Source organism: Fukomys damarensis, unplaced genomic scaffold, assembly GCF_012274545.1.
Source record: "Fukomys damarensis isolate Sample0158 unplaced genomic scaffold, DMR_v1.0_HiC HiC_scaffold_19, whole genome shotgun sequence".
Taxonomy (NCBI): Eukaryota; Metazoa; Chordata; class Mammalia; order Rodentia; family Bathyergidae; genus Fukomys; species Fukomys damarensis.
Genome location: NW_022900931.1, coordinates 57,121,725 through 57,136,529, shown reverse-complemented (window position 1 = coordinate 57,136,529; position 14,805 = coordinate 57,121,725). Strand labels below are relative to the sequence as shown.

General features: G+C 36.4%; 1 protein-coding gene across 1 annotated transcript in view; it reads left to right on the top strand.

Moving 5' to 3' along the window:
• LOC104867533 (zinc finger protein 425) overlaps nucleotides 1–14,805 on the top strand; it is a 71,712-nt gene that overhangs the window by 1,489 nt on the left and 55,418 nt on the right. Inside the window, exons 2-4 of the mRNA XM_033765984.1 lie at nucleotides 1,448–1,522; nucleotides 4,006–4,225; nucleotides 5,050–5,136. Coding sequence (XP_033621875.1) covers nucleotides 1,514–1,522; nucleotides 4,006–4,225; nucleotides 5,050–5,136 — 316 coding nt within the window. The 5' untranslated portion in view covers nucleotides 1,448–1,513. The remainder of the gene's footprint in view (nucleotides 1–1,447; nucleotides 1,523–4,005; nucleotides 4,226–5,049; nucleotides 5,137–14,805) is intronic.

Sequence of the window (14,805 nt, the reverse complement as noted above, 5' to 3'; positions counted from 1 at the left end):
AACAAAATTTTTTTAAAAACCCCAAAACTTTTTTTTTTTTTTTTTTTTTTTTTTTTTCTGGTACCAGGGATGGAACTCAGGACCCTGTACTTGCAAAGCAGGCACTGGAACCACTGAGCTAAATCCCAGACCCTCAACAAAACTTTCTTTACCTGGCATGTTGGTGCATACCTATAATTCCAGGGAAAAAAGATTGTACACTAATCATCAAAGATAAGACAAAGGAAAAAAACTCTAGTAATTGCATATGTTCCAGAAAAAAGCACATTTAAAAATGAAGATTTGGCTGGGTGTGGTGGCACACGCCTTTAATCCCAGGAGGCTGAGGTAAGAGGATCGAAATGAGTTTGAGGCTAGCCTGGGTTACATAGTGAGTTCAAGGCAAGACTGAACTACATAATGAAAGCCTGTCTCAAAAAATAAACAGTACCACCAGAAACCCCTACAGGCTGATCCTGGGGTTTACATGAATAGATCGATGGAATTAAATAGATATGTAACCAGATCTACTCATGTACTGTATATGAAGGAAATAAAGTACACAATAAATATAGCTTTGATGAATGAAGGAAATACAGATTATAGTACCTAGTGGTACTAACCATATGGCTAATTTTGTTTTTCAAATGCTGAGTAGCCTTGTACATGCTAAGCATGTAATTTACCACTCAGCTATATCGCCAAACCCAAAATAATTTCTAATTTTGTTCTTTTGCATTGCTGGGAATTAAACCTAGGACCTCATTCATTCTAGGCAAGCACTGTCCTAAGACTGTGCTGCTGTACATCAGTCCTTACATTGTATTTCTGTGTGAGACTAACACGGTCAAATGAGAAACTATAAAATCATTTGCAACTCACACACCATAAAAGGATAAATTCCTTCCTTTAAAAGAGATCTAATACCAATCCAGATAATAAAAATAACCTGAGAAAAAAATGAAATGATGTATAGTCAAGAAAGGAAAGATGCTTTTCACTTACAAAAAACTCTCAATAGGAAAACTAAAAATTAGAATCACAATTTATTCCTCTTAGGAAAACATGAAAGTGTGTATCAGTATTGTTCCTTGGGGGATGAAGTTATGATTGTTGTAAAGTTACTAGTGGTAGTGTAAATGAATGAGAGAGCCTTCAGAGAGACCAGTTTAGGGGAAAACTGAATAATAGTTGGAGGCTCAGGAGAGAAATTGATGTTTAAATTAGGGAGAGGAACTCGCCCTTTAGATTATGCTCCTTCCCCCAAATCCTGTATCTCTGAATTTGGAAATAAAATAAGATGTGTCTAGCTTATTATACACCCCAATACTTACTTAGGATGTGCAGAGTAAATAAGGACTAAAAATGGAAGCAGTTTTAATTGAATCATAGGTTAAAAGAGACCTATAAATCATGTATAGTCTCATGTGGGTTTTTTTCTTCCCCTGTCTTGGCTTTGCTGTCTTAGGAACTGGCCCTTTTCTAAAGAGAAGCCCAGAGGAAAGACTGCTCATCTCTTCCAAATCTCAGAACCATGGCTCAGGTGAGATGATGGCTGTACTCATTTCTGCAAGTTATTTTGGTTTGTGTTTTTCTTTATTTTGGTGTTTTGAGACAGAGTCTCACTGTGTAGTCCAGGCTGGCTTGAACTCACATTTTAGCCTAGGCTTCCCTCAAACTTTTAATGAACCTCCTGCCTTGGCCTATTGAATACAGGTATTACAGGCTTGCACCACCATGCCCAGTTGCTTATTTTTGTTTTTGTTTTTTTAAAGATATTTGGGCATATGGTTTCCTAAATCCTCCTTCCCATCTTCTCCTGCAGAAAATTGGTCCCCATCTCCTTGTTTTTCAATGTTCTTCCAGAAGCTATACTGGGACAAAAATGCATTTCCTTGAATTAATGAGAATATATTACTGAATGAACCTGTCTTGTGTAGATAGAAAAAGACATGAGCTTTTGTCACTTCCAAAGACCTGGGTAAAAAGAGGAACATGAAATGGATAAAGTGCTGTTAAGTAAATGACAAGAAGTCTTGGACGTGATGATGTAAGCCTGTAATACCACCACTCTCAGAGGCTGAGGCAGGAGGATTGGGCAATTTAGTGACTTAGCAAGACCCTGTCTCAAACTGAAAAAATAAAAAGCTGAGGTTGTAGCTCAATACCCAGAACAAAAAAAAAAAAAGGTCCTATCTTGAGGCTTTGAGGTTGGAGATATGATTAGCAGCTTCTACCGAGAATTGAGGATCTGTGTTTGTCCTTTACGATCCTTTAATTTTGCTCAAATTCATAAAAATCTGTGACCTATTAACATCTTTCCTAGTATACTGATGGTGGTAATAGATTTATTTCTATTTTGAAATTTCTTCTAATTTGTATTTAGGTACAGAAAAAGTAAATGTGTACACATAGACTACCATATTAAACTGGGAGTATAACTTGAAATAGTCTGCTTTTGGTTTTAAAGATACTCCTTCCAGTTTCATTAAAAATCACCTTTATGTAGAAAGCTCTTAAATACTGCTATTCTCTAGGTTAGGTATTAATTTTTTTCTTCTTTAGTCTTCTGTTGTCTATTCTCAACCTATCATTTATTTTAACAGTGTTCAAATAATTTTAATTTGTAATAAATTTTATTTAATCCCATTCCGCCCCTCATGCCCCCAAAATTTTAATTTTATACCTCTATACTGAGCGTTTAAAACTATCCAACCTCTGACTATGTATTACCACCTGCATATATGTCCAAGATGAGTTAACTCATTATCCTCTGTCCATCCTATTATTGTATTTTTTTCAAATTACTTGTTTTTATCAAATCTTTACCCACCTGATAATACAGCTAAGAGTTAAATGTCTCTCTTCCACTGCAAAACAGTTTAGTGGCAATTTCTGCTCTGATACTACAATTCCCTCCATCCCATTGGTACTATTTTTAGGCGCCTCTCTCAGTCTTAGCACTTGTCTTCCCATTTTTAAAAAATAAAAATTTTGGCAGTACTAGAAATTGATCTCAGGGCCTTCACACTGAGCTGCATATAGCTTTCCAGTTTAAAAACAGGCTCAAATATGCGGCCTCAGCCTCCTGAAGTGCTGAGATTACGTGTGTGTCCTTACACCCAGCCTGGTCTTCTCATATAAAATATTGAACATCTTTGCTGCTTTTTCAGTTCACCAAATGCTCACGCTGGTGCTTGTTTACACATCTTTGTATTCCTTGTGCTTTTTGAAATTTTATATTGTGGTTAAATACATAAAACAAAATTTATATTTTAATCATTGTTAAACGTATGTTTGGTTAATAAGTACATTTACAATGTTATATAACTATCACCATTATTTCCAGAACCTATTTTTATGATCCCAAACAGGAAACTCTGTATCAATAACATTAAAAAATAACTTCCCATATTATGCTATCACCTAAAACACTGTAAAGGACTCCGGTAAGGCAGAGGAAAATACTAAAATACTTTTTAAGCCAGGCGTGATGGCGTGGGATTGCCATGAGCTCAAGGTCAGCCTGGACTATGTAGCAAGACCTTGTCTCAAAAAAAAACAAAAATAAATATTAAATAAAATGCTGATTAACAATTTAAATTCAAGACAGTAGTCATTAGTGATTATATAACTTTCCAGCTCAATAATATAGTACACATCTTTACTTTAGATATCTTCAAATTCTCTCAGCATGGCTAGTGACTTAGCTCAGTGATAGACTGTTTGCCTCATCTGCACAAGTCCCTGGGTTCAATCCCTAGCACCAAAAAAATTACAAAATTAAAAGAGAGAGGAGAAAAGTTCTCTGAGTATATTTTGTTTTCATTGTATCAGTCATAAACACGAATGTTTGTGTTTATTAAACCTTGGAACTTTAAAAAATGTTATAGTAAATTGTATTTTATTTAATTTCCATTTTTTGCTAGTATATAAAAATAGTTATATTGACCTGCCTGTGACCTTCCTGAACTCTGTTATTGTAGTAATTCTTTTCTGTCTTGCCTTGCTTACTTCATTGTCCAGAACCTTCAGTTCAACCTTCTGTTGAATAGAAATTGTGAGCACAGATATTCTTGTCTCTTGCCTGACATAGACCACAATCCCAAACCATTGCAGGGATCAGTATCATTCAAAGATGTGACTGTGGACTTTAGTTGGGAGGAATGGCAGCACCTAGATTCTGCTCAGAAGACTCTGTACGTGGATGTGATGTTGGAAAACTATTGCCACCTCATCTCTGTGGGTAAGGAAAACTCTGAAACTTCCTCTTAGTGCCTAAAGTATGTTTAATCTTGAATTTCAAGGATAAAAGATGATAAATAGCTTTTGGTTAGCAGAAAAATGACTGTGTTTACTTGCCTAGTACAATGTGCTAAGTTTAATGTAGCAAATATGAGAATCTTATTTGTCATTATGCCATGGGCAGAGCCTGACTGTAGCCCTTCACCTAATCCCTACTGTGTTTCTCCTCCCTACTCCCTCTCTCCTCATAGATTGGAGACACAAAGGGACACACTGTTTGACTCCTATTTTAGGCCCTGGATAGCTCCTGGGAGACAGTTACATTGTATACTTCCTTGTTCTTTTCCTGTGCATGCCCCAATCACAACAATCACACTGGTTTCCACCTAGGCCATTTAGCACTATTTGCCCCTCCTTCTCTTCCTGTTTGCCTTCTACTGTAAAGAGCCCATGGTGCTCCAGGCAGCCATTAACTCCCAACAAGCTATGGTTCCACCTGGTCCCAACTTTCAAGCATAATTGTGGTATGTATCCTTCTTTCTTGGTTTCTTTATCTTTTCTTCATCTCCCACTGGCTCTCTCTGGCTTCAGACCCCATGCTGTGGGTTGCGGTAGCAGTTCTGAACATACATACACCTTACTCATCTTTATTGTTTTTATTTTTATTAGTACATCATGATTTCATTAATCATGGGAATTGGTACATGTACATAATATATCTTAATTCTTTAACTTCCCCTTCTCCTCCCCATCCTCCCTCTCTCTTAATCAACTTTTAAATATATTGAAGCTCAACCAATTTTAAGTCTTCTTTTCCCTTGTCAGGGTGTGATATGACCAAACCTGATGTGATCCTCAAATTGGAACGAGGAGAAGAGCCATGGATATCATTTGCAAATCGTGCCTGCTTAAGTGAGTTTTTGACTTTCAGATAGGTGAAAATTAGTGGAAGGTAAATCTTAAAAGAATCAAGTAGTGGGTAGTACATTTGAAATGTTTTAGTAATATTTTTAAGAGGCCAGCAATTTAGGTCAGCCTGGGGAATTTAGCAAGGTTCCTTTCTTTTTGAAAAACAACAGGGAGTTTGGCGCACGCCTGTAATCCCAGCACTCAGAGGCTGAGGCAGGAGGATTGCTGTGAGTTCGAGACCAGCCTGGGCTACACATAGTGAGTTCCAGTTCAGTCTCAAATACATAGTGAGACCCTGTCTCAAAATACCAAAAAGACCCCAAAAAAACAAAGCAGAAAAAACCAACAGGGAGCAACTTTTTCTGTCAAATAAAAATGAGAAATGCAGGGAAAAAAAAAAAACCCAAAAAAAAACAGGGCCAGGGATTTAGCTCAGTGATTCCACTGCCTGCCTCACAAACACAAGGTCCCAAGTTCAATCCCCAGTACCAAAATAATAATAATCAAATAAAAATAACAACAATAAAAAATCAGACTTTTCGCCAGGTGTGGTAGCACACGCCTATAATACCAGCACTTGGGAGGCTGAGAAAGGAGGATCACTTTGAGTTCAAGGCCACCCTGGGCTACATAGTGAGTTCCAGGTTAGTCTCAACTACATAGTGAGACCCTGTCTCAAAAAAGCAACAAAAAACAGACTTCTAAATACTCTCTTTAAATTGATTCGTAGTTTGCTTTGTGTTACCAAAGATATTCCCTTTTTTTCAGATCTCTTTTTGATTTATATCCTTTTTCTAGCATTCTCAGTCCATTGTGATTTCTATAAGGGATTCTTTACATCTGTGCTTTTTTTTTTCTTTTATTGAGTTTATTGGTACATTTTATGTATACAGTACAGTTACATTCATTATTGGGATCTTGTACCTTTACATGACAGGTGGTCTTGGTTCTCATTTTTTTCCCCTTGTCCCTGCCCTCCACCCCCTCCTCCCCTCCCCCTTTACAAACACTTTATTTCCATTTTTTTCATCTTCTTGTATTTTTTCCCTTATTACTTTTCCCCTACCCTTCCCACTTTCCCTATACCTTTAGCCCTTTTCTTCCCATTTCACAATGTCAGTTATCTCATTAGGATCTTATGTACTATTACAGTTTATTCACACCAGGGAAACTATTCAGTATTTATACATGTGTGACTTGTTTATTTCACTTAGGAATATATCCTCAATATGTATCCATTTTCCTATGAATGAGTCTAATTTCTCATTCTTTATAGTTGAGTAGTATTCCATTTTATAGAAAAAACTCATCTTTATCCAATCTCCAACTGATGGGCAAATGGGCTGTTTCCAAGTTTTAGCTATTACAAACTGTGCCACTATAAATATGGGTGTGCATATATCACTCTGGTATGATTCTTTTAATTCTTTTGTAAAGATAACCCAGAAGAGGGATGGCTGGGTCACATGGAACCTCTAGTCCCAACTCTTTGAGGTATCTCCATATTGATTTCCATAGTGGTTGCACCACTCTGCACTCCCACCAACAATAGAGAAGGGTTCCTTTCTCCCCACAACCCTGCCAACATTTGTTATTGTTTGATTTCTTGATAGCACCCATTCTTTGTGGGGTGAGATGGAATCTCAGTGTTGTTTTCATTTGCATCTCTAGAATTACCAGTGATGTCGAACATTTTTTCATGTATTTACTTGCTGCTTTTACTTCTTTGTCTGAGAAATGTCTGTTCATTTCAGATGCCCATTTTTGAATTGGGTCTTTATACTGGGGGTGCTGATTGTTTTGAGTTCTTTATATATTCTAGATAATAGTCCTTTGAGGAGCAGCTGGTAAAAATTTTTTCCCACATTGTAGGTTGTCTCTTAGTTCTGTTGATGGTTTCCTTTGCAGTGCAGAAGCTTTTTAATAAGATGAGATCCCAGTTGTTGATTCTTTCTGCTAGTTCCCGTGCCACTGAGGATTTGTTCATAAAGTCTTTTCCTATGCCACTGTCTTTAAAAGCTCTGCCTAACTTATCTTCCAGCAAGTTTAGAGTTTCTGTTTTAATATTTAGATCTTTAATCCACTTGAATTTTAATTTAGTGCATGATGAAAGATAAGGGTCTAGTTTTAATCTTTGGCAGGTTGAGATCCAGTTTTTCCAACCCCATTTATTAAAGAAGCCATCCTTCCTCCATTGGGGATGGCCAGCTCCTTTGTCAAAGATGAGATAGCTGAGTACATCTGGAGTTGTTTTTGTGTCTTCCAATCTGTTCCACTGATCTTCAGGTCTGTTTCTTTGCCAGTACCATGCTGGTTTTTGGTTTTTTTTGTACGGGGGATTGAACTAGGATCCTTGCGCTTGTAAGGCAGGCCACCAAACCGCTGAGCTAAATCCCTGGCCACCATGCTGTTTTTAATCACAGTGGCTTTGTAGTATAGTTTCAAATTGGGAATTGTTATACCCGCTGCCATGTGTCTGTTGCCTAGGATGGCTTTTGCTATTCTAGGTGTCTTATGGTTCCAAATGAATTTTTGGCTTCTTTTTTCTAGTTCTGTGAAATATAGTGTTGGAATTTCAATTGGCATTGCATTGAATCCGTATATCAGTTTTGGTAGTATGGCCATTTTCACTATGTTGATTCTTCCTACCCAGGAGCAGGGGATATCTTTCCATTTTCTTATATCCTCTTTGATCTCTTTTTTTCAGAGTGCTGTAGTTTTCAGTGTAGAGTTCCTTTACTCCTTTTGTTAGATTGATTCCTAGATACTTCATTTTTTTGGATGCTATTGTGAAAGGAATTGTTTCCCTAATTTCTCTCTCAGTGACTCTGTTATTTTTGTACAAGAAGGCTGTTGATTTTTGGGTGTTGACCTTGTATCCAGCTACTCTGCTAAAAGTGTCAATTAAGTCTAGAAATCTTTGGTAGAGTTTTTTGGGCCTTCAATGTAGAGTACATATCGTCAGCAAATAATGACAGTTTAATGCCCCGGCCAGCGGGGTTCGTTATTAGTAGGGCTCGAGGAGGGGAACACCGGATCGGGAACGGGAACGACGCAGGAAGACAAGAACCAAACAGAGCTCTTTTAGTGGTCAAATTTGACAATTTTTATTTCTCACACAGCAGCTTTTATGCAGGCAGGGATGAGCAGGGACTTTCCCGGTTGCTAGGTTACCTAACCTAGGCTGGTCTAGCTAGATAAGGTAGGGCATGGCCAGAATGTCGCTGGGAGGGGTTAGGATGTCCCCGGGAGGGTGTAAAGTTCCTATCAGGGGCACACACACACACAAGGTGGAGGGGCACACATGGAGGGTGGACGCGCACATAGGTCTTGGTCTCCAACAGTTTAACTTCTTCCTTTCTTATTTTTATTGCTTTAATTTCTTTCCCTTGTCTAATTGCTGTAGCTAATGTTTCCAGAACTATATTGAAGAGGAGTGGTCATAGTGGGCATCCTTGTCTTGTTCCTGATTTTAACCTGAAGGTTTTCAGTTTTTGGCCATTTAATATGATGTTGGCTGTTGGTTTTTCATAGATAGTCTTTATTAAGTTGAGATATAGTCCATCTATTCCAATTTTTTGCAGGGTTTTTATCATGAATGGGTGTTGAATTTTATCAAATGCTTTTTCTTCATCTATCGAGAGGATCATATGGTTTTTGTCCTTGACTCTGTTAATATAGTGTATTACATTTATTGACTTATGTACGTTGAACCATCCTTGATCTCTGGAAAAAATCCGACTTGGTCAGGATGTATGATCTTCTTGATGATCCTTTGTATTCTGTTTGCTAGTATCTTATTAAGGATTTTTGCATCTATATTCATTAAGGAGATTGCCCTATAGTTCTCTTTTTTAGTTGCGTCTTTCCCTGGTTTGGGAATCAAAGTGATAGTTGCTTCCAGGAATGAATTTGGAAGTATTGTATCCCTTTCAATTTCCTTGAAAAGTCTGAAGAGTAATGGCAGTAGATCTTCTCTAAATGTCTTGTAAAATTCAGCAGTGAATCCATCAGGACCTGGGCTTTACTTTGTTGGTAAGTTTTTAATTACATATTCAATTTCACTGATTGTAATTGAGGTGTTTAAAATGTTTTACCTTCTTTGTTCAACTTTGGTAATTCATAAGTATCTAGAAATCTGTCCATTTCTTTTGTGTTTTCCATTTTGTTAGAGTACAGGTTCTCAAAGTAGGTATTGACTATCCTCTGGATTTCTGTTGGATCTGTTTTGACTTCATCTTTTTCATTCCTAATTGCATGCATCTGAACCTTTCCTTTTTTGATAAAGTTAGCTAAGGGTTTATTCATTCTTTCGATTTTATCTATTCTTTAAAAAAACCAACTCTTTGATTCATTTATTTTTTGTATTGTTTTCTTAGTTTCCATTGCATTGATTTCTGCTCTAATCGTTATAATTTCCTCTCTTGTTCGAGCTTTGGGTTTTTCTTGCTCTTGTTTTTCTAGGAGTCTAAGATTCATCATTAGGTTGTTTATTTGAGCTTGCTCTGTTTTCCTAGTGTGGGCATTCAGTGCTATGAATTTTCCACGTAGAACTGCTTTCATTGTGTCCCACAGATTCTTGTATGTTGTACTGGCATTTTCATTTCTTTGTAAAAACTGTCTTATGCACCAAATATTAATGCCCCAACTATATAAAAGAAATATTAAGAAACATGAAAAACCAAATAAGCACTAATACAATTACGGTGGAGGATCTAAATACCCCACTTTCACAAATAGACAGATCATCTAGGCAAAAAATCAACAACAAATATCAGAACTGAACCAAGCTTTTGAATGCATGGACTTAATAGATGTCTATTGAGTGTTCCACCCCACAAAATCAGAATATACATTCTTTTCGGCTGCACATGGGTCATTCTCCAAGATAGATCACATACTAGCTCACAGAACAGGTTTGAATCAATGCAAAAGAATCAAAGTTATTCCCTGTATATTATCAGATCATAGTGCAATCAAGCTGGACATCAATAGCACAAAAAACCATAGAAACTTCACAAACACATGAAAATTGAACAATACTCTCCTGAACAATCGATGGATCACAGAAGACATTAAAGAAGAAATCAGACATCTGTACTTTAAAAAGACAAAAATCTTGATTGGTGTTCTCCCTATTTACTGTTTTCTTTCCTTTTCTTCATAATACCTCAAATTTTTTTTGCTACACTAAGTCTAAATTCCCATTCTCACTATAGATCTACTACCTATTAACTATTTGAAATAGTGAGCTATTAAGATTGCAAGTATAAGGGCTGGGGATTTAGCTCAGTGGTTCCACTGCCTTCCTAACAAGAGAAAGCTCCTGAGTTTGATCCCCAGTACCAAAAAAAACATTGCAAGTTTGAGCCCATCCTGGGCAACCCGGTAAAACCTCTTTTCAAAATAAAAAATGCTGGGAACAGCCTGGATTCAACCCCCAGTGCTGGGGGTGGGAGGGTTAGCTGTTAATTTTTAAACTCATTTGTCTAGTCTGGGGATTTAGCTCAGTGGCATCACACCTGCCTTGCAAGCACAAGGTCCTGAGTTCAATTTCTGATACCAAAAAAAAAAAGACCTCACTTGTCTTGGCCCAGGCTGATGCCACAGATAGCATTTTCTTCCCCATTAAGCCTTTGTGCTTAATTTTTAGCGATGATCATCCCAAAATCAACTCTTGGTTTGGGGAAACAACACTAACACATTCTTATCCTAATTCCTTGAGCGCTTATCAACAACTTGGTCCATTTTACCACTGTGACCCTATTGCCTGAACATTGCCTAACCAAAATAATGTACATTTAAAAAAAATATTATTTCACTGTTCTCTTAGTTGTTGTTTTGGATATTTTGGCGGGTGGAGGGTGGAGGGTGGGTTGAGACAGGGTCTCACTATGCAGTTCAGGATAACTCACCATGTATCCTGGGATGGCCTTGAACGTCAATGATCCTCCCACCTTAACCTCCCCAGTGCTGGGATTGCAGGCATGTGCCACCACATCTGGCTTGTACTCTTATTCTTAATTGTCTCATTTATCTCCAGGGGATCAACCAATAAATTATAACCCTGTCTAGTCTCAGACTTTATCACTGCTTGATGTAGATGATGTATTATTAACATATTCAGCACCTATCCCACTTCCACTCTAGTCCCTCAGATGTACCATCTGTCCTCTTAAATATTTTGTGATAGTATATCAAAATAAAAATTACTTTTTCAGCTCTTATTCTTTTCCTTGTCCTATTTCTAAATTATGTTGTTCCTACAAGGATTTCAGCGTGAATTTTCTATCACTGTCATTATTTCTTGTGAATCTATTCATAATTATGTTTATCAGCCTATGAAATATTTTGCCATTCTGATATATTCTCATTTCCTACTGATATTATACAAAGTGAAAACTCTTCTTTCTTTTTATTAGTACACATTTGTAGTACATAATGATTATTATTATTGTGGGGAGTTGGTACATGTACATAATATATTTCTATTTCTCTTTTTTCTGTCCCCTACCTTTCTTTTCTCTTCCCTCACCATCCAACTCATGGTCCCCTTCCCATTTGCAAAAGCTTTATTGTCTTCATTCTTTCCCCCTTTAATTCTTCTCCCCCCCAACCCAATCCCTTTCTTTTGCTTCCATTGGGCTCGTGTTCCCCCGGCTATTTGAAGATTTCCCTACTTCTATTTATCTTCTGTTTTGCTCTTTATGGTTCTTGTATAGTAGAAACCATGAGATATTTAAGCTTGTGTATTTTATTTATTGCACTTAATTTTATGGTCTCAAGTTGCATTCATTTACCTACAAATGCCTCAGGTATCTTTCTTTATGACAGAGTAGTACTGCATTGTGTATGAATACCACATTTTCTTTATCCATTCATCTGGTAATGGGCACATGTACAGGGCTGTTTCCAAGATTTAGCTATATTACAAATTGTGCTGTTATAAACATGGAAATACATGTATCCCTATAATATGATGTCTTTAACTCTTTGGGGAAGATACTAAAAAGGGGAATAGCTGAGTCAAATGAAATTTCTAATTTTAGGAAAACTCTTCATCTCTTCATTGTTATAAGTATAGTTTGGCTTTCTTATAAATTTTATCCTAATTCATTCAATTTATATTGTTACTTTCCTAACAAAATAACATTATTACCTGTTGAAATTGAAATCTCTCTTCTTTTTGAAACTACCACAATATTTCCTTACCTAATCTTTTCAGCTTTTGCTTATAGAAAATCCTTGCTAATTTCTTCTTTATTTTCTTTTTCTAGCATTCTCAGGTATTATCTTCTAGTCTTCCAAATTTTCTCTACAGGTTTGACATATGGTATAACAGGAGTGCTTTTTTTGGGGTACCAGGGATCAAACTCAGAACCTTGTGCCTGCAAGGCAGGTGGCAGCACCACTGAGCTAAATCCCTGGCCCTAACATAAGTACTTTTCATTGTGTTATGTTCTGCTGTCCATATACTATGTTTCTTTTAAGTCAGGTCTCAAGTTTCTTTTCCATTAACTATTTCTGAGTAATACACTTATCTTCTAATTTTTTGGAATTCCTGTGCTGCCTATTGGTATTACTCCATATTAAAGTAATACATAGTATTGAAAATACAAATACACACATAATTTTTGTATATATTATATAATTCTTTTTAAATTTAGGATTAAACCCAGGAACTGAAGCATGATGGAGAAAACCTCTACCACAAAGCTAGATTCACAACCCTTTTCTTACTTTGAGAGTCTTGCATAGTTGCCTGTGCTGACCTTGAACACCACCTATACACAGTAATTTAGAAAATTTAGTAAATTTAGAAGCATTAAAAGACTAAAAACAATCATTCTTTTCTATGAAGAAGGATTACTATGAAGTCAGCATTTTTCATGAAATGTTTATGACAAAGTGAAAGACTGTTAAAAGATTTGTTAAATCTGGGAGCTGTGGCATATGCTCTGGCACTTGTGGAGGTAAGGCAGGAAGATTGTGTTTCAAATCCCATCTAGGCAACTTATTGAGACCCTGCCACAAAATAAAATCATGAAATAGTCTGGGGATATGTAGCTCATGGCTCAGGGTTCAATCCCCAACAGCACCAAAAAAAAAAAAAAATCTGTTTAAGTAACTTCTAGACCATAATTATATTCAAATTTTAAAGAAGTAGACCTATAAGAATGTGTGTCTGTGTGGAGGTTAAGATCATAGAGTAATGGAATTTCCTTGAAGGATCTCTAAACCTGAATAGAAATAAGACTGGAAGTTAATTGACTAACTATACCAGCATAGGCTTATAATTAGATATTTATAGGGTAATAAGTACTAAGCCTGGCTAAAGCAAAAATTATTTTTTATGGGTGATACTTGTCAAATTTGTAGGCAAGTCTAAAAATTTCTGTAAGTGTAAAAAGTTAATCTGGTTGATACAAAATTTTGTTTATAACTTCTTGTATAAGTATTGGAGTTAATGAACTCAAAGAAGAAATAGAGTTTTGAACTTAGTTTTTACATTCATTAGATTGAATAATTCGGTCTTTCTGTTCCATCATATGAAAAATGAGTAAAGGAATATTAACTGCATTGGAGAAAGACTCGAGCTAGTCTTTCCTTAAACCTGAAAAATAAGTTAGCATCTGAAAAAAGTAGTTTCAGTGGTCACAAGTATTTTATTATTGAACAGTTCTTAAAGAATCAACTTAAGGGCCAGGGATTTAGCTCAGTGGCACCACACCTGCCTTATAAGCACAAGGTCCTGAGTTCGATCCATAGTATAAAAAACAACCAAACAAAAAATCAGCAGCACTCTGAATACAGCAATGGAATATATCCAGTTTTAAAATTTCTACTTAGAAATATTTTCCTAGTGTTTTCATTATATGAGAAAATGATTCACAGCTATTTGAAAGATTAGAAACTAGGTTGTAGGATTATTTTCCCAAAAACAAAGAAATTCATACTTTAAAAGATTACTTACCCAATGACAGATACCTGAAAAGGGGAAGTATTTGGAACAATAAGCAGTGTTTTACAATAGTAATCTAGGGATGCATGTATAAAAGTATAAATGATCTATGTCCTGCAAAAATAATCCTTTCAGTATTTTTCCCTGAACAGACATATCTTTAATTTTTTCCTATACTACAGTTTAATACCTCTGAATCTACTTTTCCAACCATCAATCCCTTTTCCATTCAATAACTTCTTAGCTTGTTTTACTTTGAGTTCTTTAAGGCACAAAAAGTATTAGAAGCCAGGCATTGTGGCACGTGCCTATAATCCCCTGGAAGATGAGGAAGGAAGACTGCAAGTTTGAGTTTAGAGAGATCATGCCTTAAAATTAAAAATAAAAAATGGACTGGGGATATAAATCAGTGTAAAAGCCGTGGATGCAATCCCCAGCACTGCATTGTATGCCTATAGTCCCAGCATTCAAGAGACTGAGGTATGAGGATTGCTGTGAGTTTAAGACCAGCCTGGCTACATAGTATGGGTTTTATTTATCTTTAGTTTCTACCCCTCTATAATACTAATATAAATACTAGTGATATTAAAATGTCAGTATTTATTTCTGCTTTTTTATGATACCCCTTCCCACTCTCTCAAGTCTCCAGCTTTCAGTGTAAGATACAGTGGACTCTTCCCCCCCCCCCCGCAGTAGGGGGTCAAACTCAG